Source organism: Ambystoma mexicanum, chromosome 2q, assembly GCF_040938575.1.
Source record: "Ambystoma mexicanum isolate Mex_15411 chromosome 2q, UKY_AmexF1_1, whole genome shotgun sequence".
Taxonomy (NCBI): Eukaryota; Metazoa; Chordata; class Amphibia; order Caudata; family Ambystomatidae; genus Ambystoma; species Ambystoma mexicanum.
The window spans coordinates 714063775-714080401 of NC_090924.1; the positions used below are offsets into that span (position 1 = coordinate 714063775).

At 49.6% G+C, this 16627-nt stretch overlaps 1 protein-coding gene across 1 annotated transcript in view; it reads left to right on the forward strand.

The window, feature by feature from the left end:
• Positions 1 to 6139: 6139 nt before the first annotated feature.
• Positions 6140 to 16627, forward strand: part of DPP6 (dipeptidyl peptidase like 6) — a 2034493-nt gene continuing 2024005 nt past the window's right edge. Inside the window, exon 1 of the mRNA XM_069647934.1 lies at positions 6140 to 6749. Coding sequence (XP_069504035.1) covers positions 6546 to 6749 — 204 coding nt within the window. The 5' untranslated portion in view covers positions 6140 to 6545. The remainder of the gene's footprint in view (positions 6750 to 16627) is intronic.

The window sequence follows — 16627 nt, forward strand, 5'->3', positions numbered from 1 at the left end:
AATGCCTCCTTAATCTCTGAGGCGGAGTGAACCTCTGTGTGTACTTGTGCCCCGGACAGAGACTCGCGTCACTCTCAAACAGGCTTGGGGGTATTTTTGTAAATGACAGCCGATCAGATCCTTTAAAGCACCATCTCTCAAAACAGTGCTGCTGTTACCATGTATACAACTCTACTGCCTTCAAAAGTGGCATTGTAAGTCATATGAAAGTGGTCTAGTGTTTTTTTATTAAGATGGGCTGGGAGGTCTGAATGGGGTTGCGGGATTGGCATTGAGGGGAAAGGGGTTCTGTGACATCCAAGTACTCAGGTGGGTATCTGGCCATGGAACACGAGTAATTTACTGCCACGTAACTGGTAAATAACTGCAAGCACTGATTAGCTGGTGCAGTCACCACAAGTGTTTGGAAATGATTAGCAATATGTGCGTTGTACACCATATTGAGACACTACAGATTATTTTATGGATCAATGATAATTTAGTCAGTCAAGTGGTGTGTGAAATCAGGAGAATGGTGTCAGGAGGTTAGAATGCAAATCCAGTAGAGTCGGCTCAGGGGAATAAAGGTGGTAATTTCTAGGTGTTATAAAAGTTTAAATGTATTGGTAAAAAGAACTATCATTACTAAATGTTTGAAGTTATAAAGTTGTTAAAAGACAAGCCTAATTGATCTGAGCTTTGATACTGAGTGAATCAAATTGCTTTAATCAAACCCCACTGTGCGTGGCATGTATCTACTGCAGAACAGCAGAATGTGGCAGATCTTAAATGCTCAAACTGGCCAATAGGGTTATGCAGAACACCGACCCACTGGTCCAGAATCGGGCAGGAACTGAGAGACATTCTGTTCTTCTTTAGTGCCACCTTTTGGTGTAGACTGTGATGAATCTGAGGACAGGCACCTTTTCTAAATATATAAAATCACCTTGGAACATTGGGCGCAGTCTCATTCTGGTTTCTTTCATAATAATTATTTGTACATGAGGTTCTCACTTGGCGAAACCACGAACGCAGTGAGACGCGACCTACTACACTTGAGAGATCTAAGACAAACCGATAGAACTGGAATCAACATGTCACCATGTTAGACCAGACCTCGATAGCCAAGCACTTAAGAAACTTTATGAATCTGAGGACGTTTTCCCTTCTCCCCTAGGTGGAAGACCTTTCCCTTTGGACCAGGGTGGTGGGTCCACAGTACAATAATCCCCCTGGGGTGGTGCACAGCAGGAGGTTCACCTGGGAAGGGAAGCCCCTTATGGGACTAGGGACGAATCGCGGTGTAACCTCACTGAACGTCCTTCAACCCCTTTTCAGGAGTTAGATTTCCCTCCCATATGCCCTGATAGGATGGATATGCTGTTCTCTGAAACCAAACCAACTAGTTCATTTATGCAGAGTGAAAAGCTCAAGAAAATTGAAGTTGACATGTTTCATCTAAAACCATGTATTGAAATGAGGAAAAGGACTGTGAGGATGAGGATCATTCAGGTAAACTGAAGTGAGCAGTCCAGTTCTTCCACAGATCGGATTGGTTCAGAAGAACACTCCCTTTCATAACGTGGGAGATAAATGTAGCACCGCTGAGAGCCAAGGGAGAATCCCTCTAGGTAGTTATACTTGAAGAAACAAAGCTGTCAGCTGGAGAGAGGAAGACTAAGATATGAGACGAACACATGAAAGAGATGCAGTCTTCTGGGGAAGGAGAGAGAAGGGACGTAGCCCGGGAGCCGGCTACCCTGAAGCTCACTACCGAATAGACGCGGGAGCATCTTACTGTGTCCACAGCCCTGCCAAGATGAGAGGAGACTGCAAGAAGGACGCAGAACATTGCGATCCAGAAACCAAATAGAAAACAATCCCTACATAGCCTCAGGAAGGAATCCTACAGCCCAGAGGGCGCATACCGAGACTATCTCTGCTCACTTGCAGTACAGAGATCAGGAGATACTATGCCCCTCTTTGATCATTTATGAGGTCGGGTAACATCTCTCTCCAGTAGGACAGGCCTCAGTAGGAGCTCTCCTGGGAAAAAAAGACTTGAAAGGGAACATCCAATACCAAAGGGCCAGCCTTGCGCCATGTTGGTGCATATCAAAATGCCATTGAAGTGCAGGGCTAGAGAAGGGGGTGAGTTTAGACACATGGGCAGAGAAGAACCAAGTGGACAAAGGATTCCTCCCTCTTCCTTTTCTGTGGGCCTTTCTTTCCTTTCTGTCTCCCACGCTTCTGCACAGCAAAGCACTCTGGGTACAACAATAAAGCACAGTTCACTTGTAATCTTCACAAAGATTGAACCCCTTAAAACAGGCTTGCTTTTAATCAATCCCGGAACCATTATGCCTTTATAATGAAGGGGTCTTCCCCTCTTTCGTTGGTTAATTTTGGACATAAATGTCTTCAGGAAAAATGAATGGCCTATATTGGGTGAGTTGATCTTTCCAGAGCAGTAAGGAGTGTAAGGATTGGTCCAAGGCAGAGGCAAACTCTGCTCCCTCCCCATCGCTAGGGCACATTGAGGGTAAACTGCTGCTGGAGAAAGACACACCTCACTACCACCTACACTAGTACCCAGGACGAAATTGGAGGTGAAGGACTCCTCCAGATGTTATCCAGCCTTCCTGAGATGGGGAGAATGAGAACAAGGACTCATTTTATCCCATGAGCCACTGGATTGGAACTCTCCGCAACTGAAGAAGAAAGGCAGCTGGTTTCCTGGATTTTACTACATTGAACTGCCATCGAACCATTGTCCACTTCAGTTGAGCACATTCAGACAACTGGAACCCTCAATACTGTCTTTGGCATTTCTTCAAACCACTGTTACTGTTCCTGGAACCTTTTTGCTGACACGCCACACTAGCAGAGCGCACCAATTGCCCTGGCGCAAACAAGAAGCTTGCCACTGTGGAAGTCTTCAGACTGCCTTGTCACAAAATGCACCTCAAATCTCCAGCCTTCTTATCACTCACTCCTACTTCCACTCTGAATCGACCTTGGTGGCCCCATTGAGTCACATGCTTCAAATACTGCATCGAACTGCAGCAAACTTCATCTCAAACCCGACTTGACAGATTCTCCCGACTCTGGATCGCCGTGACGCGCCACATGCATTATTGCCTTTTCCTCTCTGTTAACTATCTAGAGGGCTTGATTCATTATGTTCAGCATTTTTTGTCGTTCATTACAGGGGTGGCTTTTTGTTAGTCTTTTCAAGTACCCTTTTTATTGTATATTGGTCTGTTTAATTAAAGTATAGATACCTATTTCGATAGGACCTTGATTGGACATTACTGGCTTTTAGACTGTTTTAGTATTGCTGTTTGGGTTTGTTACTGTCTCACATTCACACGTCTGGTTAGAGAGAATAGCCTGCACTCGGCCCCCGTTAACACAAAAGGTGAAGTTCAGTTTATTTCTTATAATAGGGTTATCTCTGTTATCTGTACTTCTTTCACCTTTATGATTTGGATCACAGCTCTTTTGTAGCAGTGCGAAGGCTCAGAAAGCAGTTTAGACACCTCATGTTGTACTCCTGTGCGGCAGGAGTCATTTAGTCACAGGAACAAATAAATTGTGTAGGTCTGTGGTGCTGAGCACCCAGTAATGTTTTCATAGGTCTGGTAACAACAGAGCTGCAAAAGGGTGGAGGTTGTGAGAACAGGCGGGGCTAGTCGTTGCATAAGAGGATGCCCATTCTGAGAAGCCAAGACATGGAAAGAAACCAGAGGACCCGGGATGGTGGTGCTGCCACGTGGAACAGATGGGGGATAACCACTGCATAAGAGGATGCCCATCCTGGGAAGCCAAGACTTGGGAAGAAGCACAAGGAGCAGGGATGGTGGTGCTGCCATGTGGAACAGATGGGGGCTAACCGCTGCATAAGAGGATGCCCGTCCTGAGAAGCTAAGACTTGGGAAGAAGCACAAGGACCAGGATGGTGGTGCTGCCATGTGGAACAGATGGGGGCTAACCGCTGCATAAGAGGATGCCCGTCCTGGGAAGCCAAGACATGGGAAGAAGCACAAGGACCCGGGATGGTGGTGCTGCCATGTGGAACAGATAGGGGCTAACCGTTGCATAAGAGGATGCTTGTCCTGGGAAGCCAAGACATGGGAAGAAACAAGAGAACCTGGGATGGTGGTGCTGCCATGAGGCACAGATGGGGGATAACCGCTGCATAAGAGGATGCCCGCCCTGAGAAGCCAAGACATGGGAAGAAGCACAAGGACCTGGGATGGTGGTGCTGCCATGTGGAACTGATGGGGGCTAACCACTGCATAAGAGGATGCCCGTCCTGGGAAGCCAAGACATGGGAAGAAACAAGAGAACCTGGGATGGTGGTGCTGCCATGTGGAACAGATGGGGGCTAACCACTGCATAAGAGGATGCATGCCCTGAGAAGCCAAGACATGGGAGAAAAACAAGAGAACCTGGGATGGTAGAGATGCCATGTGGAAGGAGTAAGGTACTCTAGAGGCGGATGCTCACTTGGCATAGAACGCTGAGACAGAGCCTAAACTGAGCACTTGTAGTTATCTCCTGCCTAAGAACGCAGCTCGGCCTTTTTTCATACTCGCCAAATTGAGTCTCAGTTCTTGTTTTACAAGTTTGGCTCATAGGAGAACTGGGAGCAGTGGTGCAACGAGCATTTGGCAGATTGGCCTCTAACACCGCCCCGCCCCCCTCTCCAATTTTTGTTATGCTGATCTACAGAGGCATGATAAGACAGGACACAGACAATAAACAGTAGCTGTGGCTGCACAGTTAACTAAGGTGTGACATATACTCATGTCAAGCATTGCATTGGTAGTAATTGCATTCCTATGCATACATCTGTAGGCAATTCAAATTGTGAAGTGGTGTCTGTACTTGCATGTCAGGGGTGTGATTGGAAGTGCGCGGGGGTGGGGGAGCAGGCCATAGCTCGTTCTCACAAAAGTTCTTAAGTATCTGGTGCCAGACGTGAAGGAGAGAGTTAAATGCTTGTAACATTGAAGCTGCACCAAATAGTCTCAGAATGTGTAAAGAAGTTAGGTGCCCTCACACAAGTAAGCGTGCCCCTGACGCACAGCCCTCGCTGTTAGCCCCTCTCACACAATGTCAAGGTCTCCCCTCCACCCCATCCCACGAATGTGTATGTAATCTAGATGCACTCCTGGCGGGGAGCTACTGGGTTTGGGGTCCCTGCTTGCTGTCAAGTAGGGGGACAAGTTTGAGGAAGATGGTCACCGGCCAAGCGTGAGCTGCCACAGATGTGGCCTGTGGGTGGGGGGGGGGCAGAGCGACACTGGAGGGGGCCTGCGTATTGTTCCGTACCCTGCGGAGTCTTCTCCTCCTCGGCCTGTGGAGGAGCCCCGGCGGAAGCGGCCGGACGGTGGTTCTCATGGTAATGGGCCGTCGCCTGATGCGCAGGACAGGCAGCAGGTTTGCCTTGGCGAGAACACCGTGTGGGGAACTCCAGAGAGCCCCGTGTACAGCACCCTGACGCTCGCGGATAAAGCGCAGGAAGCACAGTATGGGAACATCTCCACGGAGTGGCGCTGAAGCACGTTTTACTGCAGCAAAAGCGAGAGACTAAACGCAGACTACCAGGCACCCAAATTATTCAGTTGTTCCTTTTAAACGCCGAAATTGGAAATATGTCGCGTGTAATTCACAAAGCATCCCTCCCAGTCTTGCAGTGACGGGCTGTTGCTTTCGACGAGCGTGCCTTCTGTAGGGAATAACGACCGCGTCTGTAGCGCTGCTTTCCTGACAGCGCTTGCCCTCTGGACTGGAAGCGGCTGCGTCGGCTTTGTGTAGAGCACACGTTTGCAAACAACGTGCGCCGGGGGTGATCAGATCCATTTCTTGCTGTGGGCAGGGCGGCGGCGGGGAGCGCGCGCTTTCCACCCGAAGCGTTTCCTTTCCCTGCGAAAGATTTCACCACGGTAAATGCGCCTTGCTGCTCCGACCCGCCCCCGCGCCCTTCATTCGCTGGAGGACCCCCGGGAGGACCCCTGCCCGCCCCCCCGCCTTCTCTGGCTTCTCCATTTCAATCAGGTGTCTGCCGTGATTCTACTTGGTCGTTGCGTCCCCCCTGCCTCCTCCCTGGAAGGAAAGCCCAGCCTGACCGCCCCCCACCACCCGCCTCTCCAGGAAGCGGCAACGTGCCCTGAATGTGGGCTGCCACTTTGCCAGGACGCTTCTGCCTGCTCGCTCTCCCTGCCGCCGCCGCCGCCGCCTCCTCCTCCTCGTCCCCGGACTGTCGGCATGCTGCCTCCCAGCCAGCCCATCTGACACCTCAGACTGGAGAAGGAGCGCAGGACGGTCTCCCCGCTCCTTAAATGCCGGTCCCCTGGGACGCCATCACCGGAGGGGGCCGCTGTGGACGCTAGTCTCTGAATGCTGACACCTCGCAGGGCCCTGCGCCTGCCTCCTGCTGCTCCTGGTCCCTGGATGCCCACCGAGGCTCACGCAGCCACCACCACCGCCGCAGCCGCCTGCCAGGGTGCCGCTGCCGAGGTCCACTTCCCGTGGTGTAGTATGTTGTAGCCTGACTCATGGCTTCGCTCTACCAACGCTTCACCGGGAAGATCAACACCTCCAGGTCCTTCCCGGCTCCCCCTGAATCCAGTCACCTTCTGGGGGGACAGGGCACCGAGGACAATGCTGCGAAGAAGCCCGTCCGCCCCCCCCAGGAGGCTCGGGCTCTCTACCAGTATCAGTACCAGTACCAGCAACGGCACGACTGCGAGGAGGAGAACGTAAGATTTGCTCTCGCCCCCTTACCCTTGCAGCGCACCCCATCAACACCTTACTTGGCCTGGGCACAGGGCTTGTGTGTTCTGCTTGGCAGTGCCCTCCCTGGCACATACCTATAGCCAGTAGCGCTTCTAGGGGGTAATAGACGTACTCCCTGTGTACTCTCAACACTCGTCTGCCCAACCTCGCAGGGCTCTGTGGCATTCCCCCACCAGCCTGTGGCGATCTCCACGGAGGCTGAACCCCAAACCACGCAGTGCCCTGAAGTTTAACCCAACAGTTCCCGTGCGCGAGGGTGCTGAGGGGGTGGTAGGGGCGCGCTTCAATGCTAGACTCCTTCCAAGAGGCCCTGGAGGTAGCGCGCGCCTGAATACTTTAGCGACGCTTCTGCGCGCCCGGCAAATGAACATGACACCTGCATTTAGTCATTGAAAACCAATCGAAATGGTGGCGCCCCCCTGGGCCTGAAGATATGTTGTGGGGAGGGAGGGAGGCCGGCGTGTTTGCACATCACCTTAGTAACCAATGAGTCAGACAGGGATGTGACAGCTGAGTCAAAATGTTAGAATTATATATATACATGATAACACACAGTCCTTACACTGTGTGTGTGTGTGTGTGCGTGCCCGCACACACGCAGATGATAGATGCATTCTAGAACACGCACATGCATGTATAGTATTGCGCAGGATACATACCGGCTTCCTCGCGCATCATGCCCGCTACCTTCCTTTGCATGTTTTGTGCAAGCACGGGTCTGCTGTCGGGGGATCCGAGGACAGCTCCCATTCGCACTTTCTGCCAACCCAAACAATTGTCGATCCGTGGCGTTTTGTTGTGTAAGTAATTGCTTACGTCTATCCAAACGAAAGGCAGATTCAACACGCCGCTGAAGACACAGACAACAGCATAACAACACGCTTTTCCGCGTTGCATGCCAAAAGGCGCTGATCCTGCGGGGCGTTAATGGAGCGCCTGGCGGGTAACGATACGTGTGATGAGTGGAGCTCGCCAGTGTGTTTGCAGGCAAACACAAATATCCGACAGAAATGAAAACCTGAAGGCGGCGGGGGGTTCCTGTGATTATGCTTTGGCTTTGAAAAGGTAGCTTTTTTTTTTAGAAGACCCGCGTGGTTTCTCTTGATAGGAGGCATCGTTAAACCGTCAAAAGCTGGGTCATTTCAAATCAGTTGTCACTATGTTGTCACTCAGAGAGGAACTCGTTTCATTTTCTGTCCGGATCATTCAAGATGGATCCGCGGCAGATGCGTCAAGGGCTTCGGTAAACACACTTTAAAATCAGCCGCTAACAACTGAGATGCAATCGCACAGGCTGTTACAGCTCTGAATGCTAAACACATTCCCGCTGTTGTGAAGCGAGTTAACAGGAATGAAGTGTGAACTGCATGTCAGATATATTCCTGATTTGTCACCGCTGTGCTGTACCTTATATTACCACTAGATGGAGGCATCTGAAAGCAAAGCAGATCTCGGTGCTTGTTATCTAGCTGCACTTTGTACTTGTAGTTATTGATTTATAAAGCGCCTTACGCCAAAGCGCTGCCTTGCCGATGCTTTAGGCTTATTTGTTTTGTTTACTGCACGACTATTATTTTTCTTGCACGGGAATCTAGGTTTTTCAACACAAAGATGTCGTAAGCTACACCATCAACTCACTGAACATATATTACGGAAGTGGCGTTTAAAGTGCAAAGTGATATAGAATAGCAAAACTGGCCAACATCACAAGTACCTTTTCCTCCGACGAGGCACTGGTTATCATCGTGTTTTAACTGCTATTTTATACAACAGAACGAGAATGTTTTTTTTAATTAATTATTTATTTAAAGTGTTAATTAAAATGTTAATTAAAATGCATAGATTTCGAGTTTGGTTGCAGCGGTGTGAGAGATGGGTATCAGAGGCTGGGTCGCGTGGGGCAAATGGCTGTTGGGTTGTCCTGCGGGCTGGCTTGCTGTATGCAGGCTGAGGGCTGCAGGCTGCTTGCTCGACACGGTTGTTTTCTGGGTTAGCGCAGATGCGCGCGTTCCCCCGAGTGGCCGCTGAGCGCTGTCCCAGGTGCTGAAGCCAGCCCCGGGCACGCGGCTGGCAGTGGGCTGTGATTTCTCCGTGCATGACACGCGGCGCTGCCCTCGCCGGCGGCAGCTGCTCTCTGTGGCCGTTTATCAGGAGCCCTCGCTTCTCCGATGCTTGCGCCAGTGCCAGCATAAGGACGACGTTGCGACGGCGCTCTCTTGCGGCGCAGAACACGGCTTCCACAAGGGCAAGAAATCCCCATTGCGAGCGGATCCGAGGGCCATTGTTGTGATGTGTGCACATGCCTGTTCACTTTTGTGCCTCTTCCCTTCACTGACCTATCGCTGAGAGGCGGCTGTTGCCGGCATGCAGCGCATGACAAAACCCCTAAAACGACATAAGATACAATAACACTGTCAGCATAGTTCCCTGGTACTTTAGTGTTGCTTCTTCGTAGACGCAGTGGCAGTTCTGGTCATACAAATGTGTGTTGAGCACCGTAATAGCACGGGCTGTTGGCATTGTCATGGCCGCGAAACAGTGCAATGTAAACACGTGTTGGGGAATCGTTGAGTGTGATGGCAGAGCCCATGTTATGTACAAGAAAAAAAATGACCTTCACAGGTTTTTTTTTAAAATACAAAAAACACTCGTGTTTTCTGCACAGCTGATGTTCTCGGCAGTGGGGGCAATGGATAGTAGTGTTGAGGTATGTTGTTGAACTGTTCCGTGATGACGTTGGGTCGGGTCACCAGTTCCTCCGCAGCGAAGTACTCTCATTATCTCTGGGTCTCACGGGGGCTGTGTCCTCGTGCGATGCTCAGTGCCAATGTCCCGGGTTTCCCCTCTTCCATCCAGTGGGCGACCATGCCTGGGGCACGCGGGCCCCCATTGGGCGGGGCCGCCTTTCCCCCTCGACTCCTGAGGAGAGGCGTCGCATTGATTAATGAGTTTAATGTTTGCAGCAACTGGCAGGGGGAGGCGGAGGGTGGTGGGGCGCTGAGCAGGACCCGGACGGGAGATTATGCACAGAGCCCCGTTCTGTTAAATTACAGTGACACCGACAATGAATGAATCGTACATATAATGAAACCGCCGGATATGCCGAGCTCTATTCTTGATGCTCCTGTGTAAGGCCAGTGTTGTTTACATCGACTCCTCGTCTACAGCGTCTCTGCTTGTGCCGCGTATCGCGACTCTCGTGCTTCCAACTTCTGCGATTGGACAGCGTGCTGTCTCATTTTTTTTCTCTCTCAAATACGTTAGTATTCGAAGGATTTACACCATGTCAGTAGAATTATCGCTGTAATAGTAATTAACAGTGAACACCTGTGTGGCGTCTTCTCAGGAAGTGGTTGCACAAGAAAAAAACTGCAAACGTCCTGATTCCTAATGTTCACAACACAAGGGGCCTCATTACGAGGTTGGCGGTAACCCGCCGGTGCGACCAGTGGTTTGCCGTCAACCCCGTATCACCGGATCCGGCGCCTGACTTACCAGTGCCACCAGGACATTACAAGCCCCGCAGCACGGGATGTCAGGCGACGCCGGATTCCGTAAATCCACAATTCCATAGAGTCCGACTCTATGGGAATGGGGAGACGGATAAACCAGCACCGTTTCTAACGGTGCCAGTGCGTCCATCACGACTCTGCCTACAAGGGCGGATGCGCCCGGCAGGGTCAGACCTACCGAGCGTAGCGACCCCTGCAGGCAGACTCGTAGTGTGGCTGTCCGGAAACAAGTGCACCAGTAAGCTTACCAGCACCCTTCTTTCCGGACCGACGCACTTGTAATGAAGCCCTTATGTCTCCCGGGGTAAGGCTGGTGTCTCTTCAGCGGTCGGCTCCAGTGGTTTCAGCATACATCTCAGGATGTCGCTGTGCATGGCTCACACCCTCTCTCTCACCAGGTCCTGCAAATAAAGTGACACAAAACATCACTAAGCAGTTTTGGACGTCCTTATTTCAGGGACGTAATTTCACCCAAATCCCAGCATCAGGAAGTGACATCACATGACCTTTCGACCCCGCACAATCGCAGGAAGTGATGTAACATAAATGTTTATACCAGTAGCATCACACCAAGGGACGTCATGGATGTAAACAAAAACAGTGAATTTTGTAAAAATGAATACAATAAAAAGGTTACTAGGCAGTCAAAGGGTTATTTTAATCAGTGCTCCTATAATATGTGGTGTTAGAGGTGCAGCAATTATTCCAGGGGAGCACACATCCGACAGATCATAGGTCGGGGGCCCTATCGTCTTATTATTCTACCAGTTCAGACTAATATAGACAGTTACTGCCATTCTATAGCGGGCAAAGCTTCACAAGCCTGCAACATACACCTCACTTGCCCAGAGACTGCCATTATGGATGGCTCAGCCTCACATGGCAAGGTGCTGCTGTCATACGTCACATACAGCTTCAAATACCATTTAATGCCAGGTAAAGTCTAATAGCCATGTTGGAATAATTGTATCCAAGGTACAGTGTTGCAGAACCAGGGAACTGCCCTCAGATGCTAAATGCAGTCTCATGTGCCCATATCCTGGCATTACAGGCACATTAAAACCTCACATGCCAGATTGTAGTCATCAACAGCAGGGTGGAGCATCAATCACCTATTCAGGTTCTTTCATCATGTAAAGGGTATGCCAGAGGACCGGGGTTCACGCTAAAAAGTCACTGTTCAGCAGAATACCCAGGGCCCAACAAACCCTCCCCTGGCAATGACAGAGGACTCAGCCAAGGGAAAGTTAGAACTGTCCTTTATTTTCCAAAACAGACAGGGATCCTACAGGAAAAATCAAATCCTCCAGCAATCACAGCTCCCGAGCCTGTGTCACAAGCTTTTATTACAAAATGACATCACAGTTTCTGATCCTTCCCACAAAAAACCTATTGATCACCTATGGATATCCCCTATATGAGTTCTCCAACTGGCTCCTCCAGGTCAGGTGGTCTCGCCTGAGACTTCACCAAAAACGATCTATCACGTTTTTGCAGGGTCACATGACTACCATTGGCCCTTTCCCATTACACACCAGCCTAGGATTTGTACTCCCTGATTTCCTGGAGCGGGTCTCCTCAGGCCTGGGACCCTGCTCTGTTCACATCACTCAGTGTACCTTTCCAAGGTAATGCGACTGCGTGTCCCCATTGTTGCCACATATATATACACACCTAGCCTGGGAGAGTGCCTGCAGGTTGCAATGGCCGCTGGGCAATACACGTATCAGTTTTTGTCTGCTTTGCTGGGAACAGCTCCTCTTCCCACCATGCGTAAATGGCTATTGTTCGTCCCAGCCGAGTCACGTCGGTGATAAATGCAACACAGAGTTTTTCTATATGCAATTAGTGAGGATTTATTTTGTTATTTTGCAGGTAGCTCCTTGCCCCTGCAGCCAGGAATGTTCCACCCGCCTCTGTCCTTGGATGCAAGCACTGGCCCTTTGCTACTTGCTCCAGAATCAGCATATCTTCGTTCCTTATTCTGAGGCCTGTGGCTTCATGTAATTCACTACAGTAATTCTATGGTTTCTCTACATATATATTGTATTGCTTTCTTTTGAGGTTAGTAGTATTCAGTTCTTCCGCGATTATAAGTCCCTGTAGCTTCATATGGTTAGTTGCAATAAGCGGTTGCAAGCTTGCTCTGTGTGACTCTTGCTTTCTTGCGTTTCTGTGTTGGGCTAGTGTCAAGGTAAGGCTTCTGACAGTATGTATATGTATCCGTCCTCTATCTACAGAACTGTGTATGCATGTTTGCGTGTGCACGTGTATCTGCATAACTTTGTGCAGCGATGCAAGTTTGCTTCGCGACAAACGCTGCTATCTGGTGGTGTCACTAATGTCAGTATGGCTGGACATTTATCATTAGTCCACCTGATCCAGTGATGGAGCACCCCTATCCGCGAAGACATCAGCTGGATAGGGTTTGAACGGTTGTCTAAGAGAATATCTACTCATATACATAGGATGTACTGGCTTTCTTGGGGACTGACCAAAGAGTGTCTGGCATCTCTTGTTTCTCATTCTTTGGGCTGTCATACATATAGGGGACATGGGGGCCATTCCAAGGACCCTCGCTTCAATCATGTACCAAGTGCAATTTCTAATGCCCAAATACTGCCATCCTATGTGCAGCACTGCCTCAGGACATTGAGTTTCACCAGCTCATAGAGCAATCTGAGATACCCAGAACACGTTCAGAGTCTTTGCAGTCCATTTCTGCCACCCATCTGGATGCACAGGTGTTCAAATACTCAGCTGCCCTCTGAAATAGCATATTCTGAGAGTCTGAGGCATGACAGAATTAGAAGTTCTGTATTGTTTGATTACATACACTGAAGTGTAAAACGGGCACTTTTAAATCACTCCCCTTACCTCTGATTTTAAACTTTACTTCCCTCCCCACTCTGTGCAAGGACTTTTTAATCAAGATGAATCTTACTTAAGGCCAGGACTTTAAGTGGGCTGCGGGTCCTGGGGTGAATCCCTAGCAGTCTCCAAAAGGGCTCCCAAACCGGGGCTCTGCAGGGGCTCACCCCTGACTAGCCCCAGATACGATGACCCTCAGGAAGCTCGTGTACCCTAAGCATTGCATGGTGAAAGGGCTGACTGCTGGTGGTGCTTCTGATTAGAAAAAAAATAGAGGCATCAGCTGACGAATCTCCTTTTTTTCTAACCAGAAGTACAGACACCTGCAAGCAGCGCCTTAACCATGCAGCACCTTGTTGAAGGGGCTTCCTGCTGAGTACTGGCTTATCACTAATAAACTAAAGGAGCGGCTGGGCACCCCAGTCCTCCTTCTTTTTCTTAGTGAGTGGTGCTAACCCCCAGCAAGCAGCCCTTTCACTCAAGGAACCGCATAGTTAAAGAGTTGTCTGCAGTGGTCGGTGACCCCCACAGGCAGCCCTTTAACTGAGCAGCTTCTTGAATGAAAGGGCTGCCTGCAGGGGTTTAGCTCCTCTCATTAAGAAACAGAAGGAAAGTCGGGACACACTGGTATCATACCTTTGGTGCACCTAGCCTCTCCTTTTGTTTCTTAATCACAGGCTCCATCCCCACACAGACGGCCTGCCAGCGGGGCTCGGAGCCCGTGATTTGCAACAAAAAGGAGAGGGTGGGAAACCTAAAGGTATGATACTAGTGTGCCCTAACCCTCCTGCTTGGCACCCACTGTATGAGAGCCAAGCAATTACCACGCCCCCGTAAGTGAGAGGAGTTTCTAGTTAGGGTAACCGGCCTAGGTACAGCAACCTGTACTTAGGCCACACCCCCTAACTAAAGAGCCCCCTCAAGTCTGCCTCTCACTTAAAGCACTGCTTGAAGAAGCACCAGGTGCAAATGCTAAATGCTATTTTAAAATAAATGACAAACAGCAGCCCAGCACCATTCTCCTCATATACCCATGCACATTCTCAGGACCACCTGCAGCGCATCCACTTCAGTATGATGAGTTTATGCAGTTGCACCTGAGGGATTCCCACTCTTTAAGCACCAGCACATTATGTATTTGTGGTTCGTGGGCCCTAGAGTTACTGATATAAAATGGTGCCGATGTGGATACATGTCTGCTGGCCACGGTCTGACTGGATTTACTTTAGTGAACATTTGTAGCGAAGGTCTGCCATTGCAATGGACATCGAATGAGGGTAAAATGAGAGTAGAACTCTCAAAATGAGTATCGCTTGCACAATATCACATGCATGTGTGCAGAACTACTGCTCCATGCAAGGCTTCCTCCAAGATATAGCTGTTGCAAAGAAAGTGCCTTTTAAACGTAATATTATCCCAGTATGCACATTCTTTGCAAAAAAAGCACATTTAGCAAATGCAGCCCTTGCTTTGAGCTATACTTCAGGTGTGCACTGCAATGCACCTTCACTCCTTCTCCCGCGGAGGAGACGGGTGCACAATTCTCCCTGCAACATCCTGTGCTCTTGGTCCGCCAGCCGCCCGGCAGAAGGAAGAACGACTTGCATCGTGCCTACAGTGTAACTACACATACCTGTGAAACATAGCCAATGTGTAAATATATTCACAGGACCTGAGCAAACTGCTTGAAAATATGAACGGACAAGCAGCAGCGACTCCTCCAAAATAAAAACACACACTGCAACCCTTTATTAATTATTATTTTTTGAAAATTAAATAGCGCACCAAACCCTGTGGCATCTGGGCACTTTACTGCACTTTGTCATTGTTGTGACCACCTTCTTAGCGTAATGTCCAAGTACACATATAGGAAAACCCTGACCTCTTGTTGCAAGGCGGCTACATCAGAGCATGCAGATACAAATGGTAAAGTCCAGGTGCATGAAATGGAAAACCCTGGCCTCATGTTGCAAGGCGGCTACATCAGAGGATGCAGATACAAATGGTAAAGTCCAGGTGCATTAAATGGAAAACCCTGGCCTCATGTTGCAAGGCGGCTACATCAGGGCACGCAGATACAAATGGTTAAGTCCAGGTGCATGAAATGGAAAACCCTGGCCTCATGTTGCAAGGCGGCTACATCAGAGGATGCAGATACAAATGGTAAAGTCCAGGTACATGAAATGGAAAACCCTGGCCTCATGTTGCAAGGCGGCTACATCAGGGCATGCAGATACAAATGGTTAAGTCCAGGTGCATGAAATGGAAAACCCTGGCCTCATGTTGCAAGGCGGCTACATCAGGGCATGCAGATACAAATGGTTAAGTCCAGGTGCATGAAATGGAAAACCCTGGCCTCATGTTGCAAGGCGGCTACATCAGGGCATGCAGATACAAATGGTGAAGTCCAGATACATGAAATGGCAATAGCCTGACCTCACGTTGCAAGGCGGCTACATCAGAGGATGCAGATACAAATAGTAAAGTCCAGGTACATGAAATGGAAAACCCTGGCCTCATGTTGCAAGGCGGCTACATCAGGGCATGCAGATACAAATGGTTAAGTCCAGGTGCATGAAATGGGAATGCCTGACCCAGTGGTTAAAGTGAGCGGGAGCAGTCGGGAGCGGCGCTCCTCTACTTTTTTAAATGACCTTTTACAGCTCCTATACTTTTATTTTAAAAAGAAACCGTTCTGGAATGATTTCGTTTTAAAATAAAAGTGTAGGAAGAAGTTAAAACTTGCACTTCCAGTGCACTGCACTGACATTCCCTTAAACAGCAGGTGCAAGTGTTTGGGAGTGTGTATTGTGTGTGGGGGGGTGTGGTGATGGGGTTTGTGGGGAGTGGGTGCAGGCCAGCAGGGAACATAGTTCCACTACTACTTTTCGTACACTTCGACCACTGGCCTGACCTCACGTTGCAAGGCAGCTACATCAGAGCATGCAGTTACAAATGGTAAAGTCTATATGTGGTATATAACCACGTTCCTAAAGATGGCAGTATCCCAAGCTCAAACGCACTCTTTTCACTGTCTATTTCTCTCAGCAGTGTAACGGAGCAAGCGTGAATGGCAATCTTCTTGTCTGTACTCCGTCTGCTCTTTTTTTGTGCATCGGAGGCTGCTGCTGTTTAGCCATCTCTTGTGGAATGCACACCGCTGCTCTCCTGATTGGCTGCTTCCAGCGTTCGTTCCCATTTGTCGGTGCTGGTGACCCAACGCCTGACGCCCCCAATGCTCGCCTGATTCCCTTGCCATGGTTTGGCATCCTCATACCACCACCACCTGCCTTTCACTATCCGGGGCATCTGTTCTAGTTATTTTCCAGTGGAGTCATTGAGGCCTTGGAAGTACCCCTCTCAGAGGCATAGACAGGGTAGATTGAGCCTGAGCAGGCAAGGCCCACCTAAAATCTGTACATGCCCACTCAGCCGCATTTACATATGTTGTCACTGCT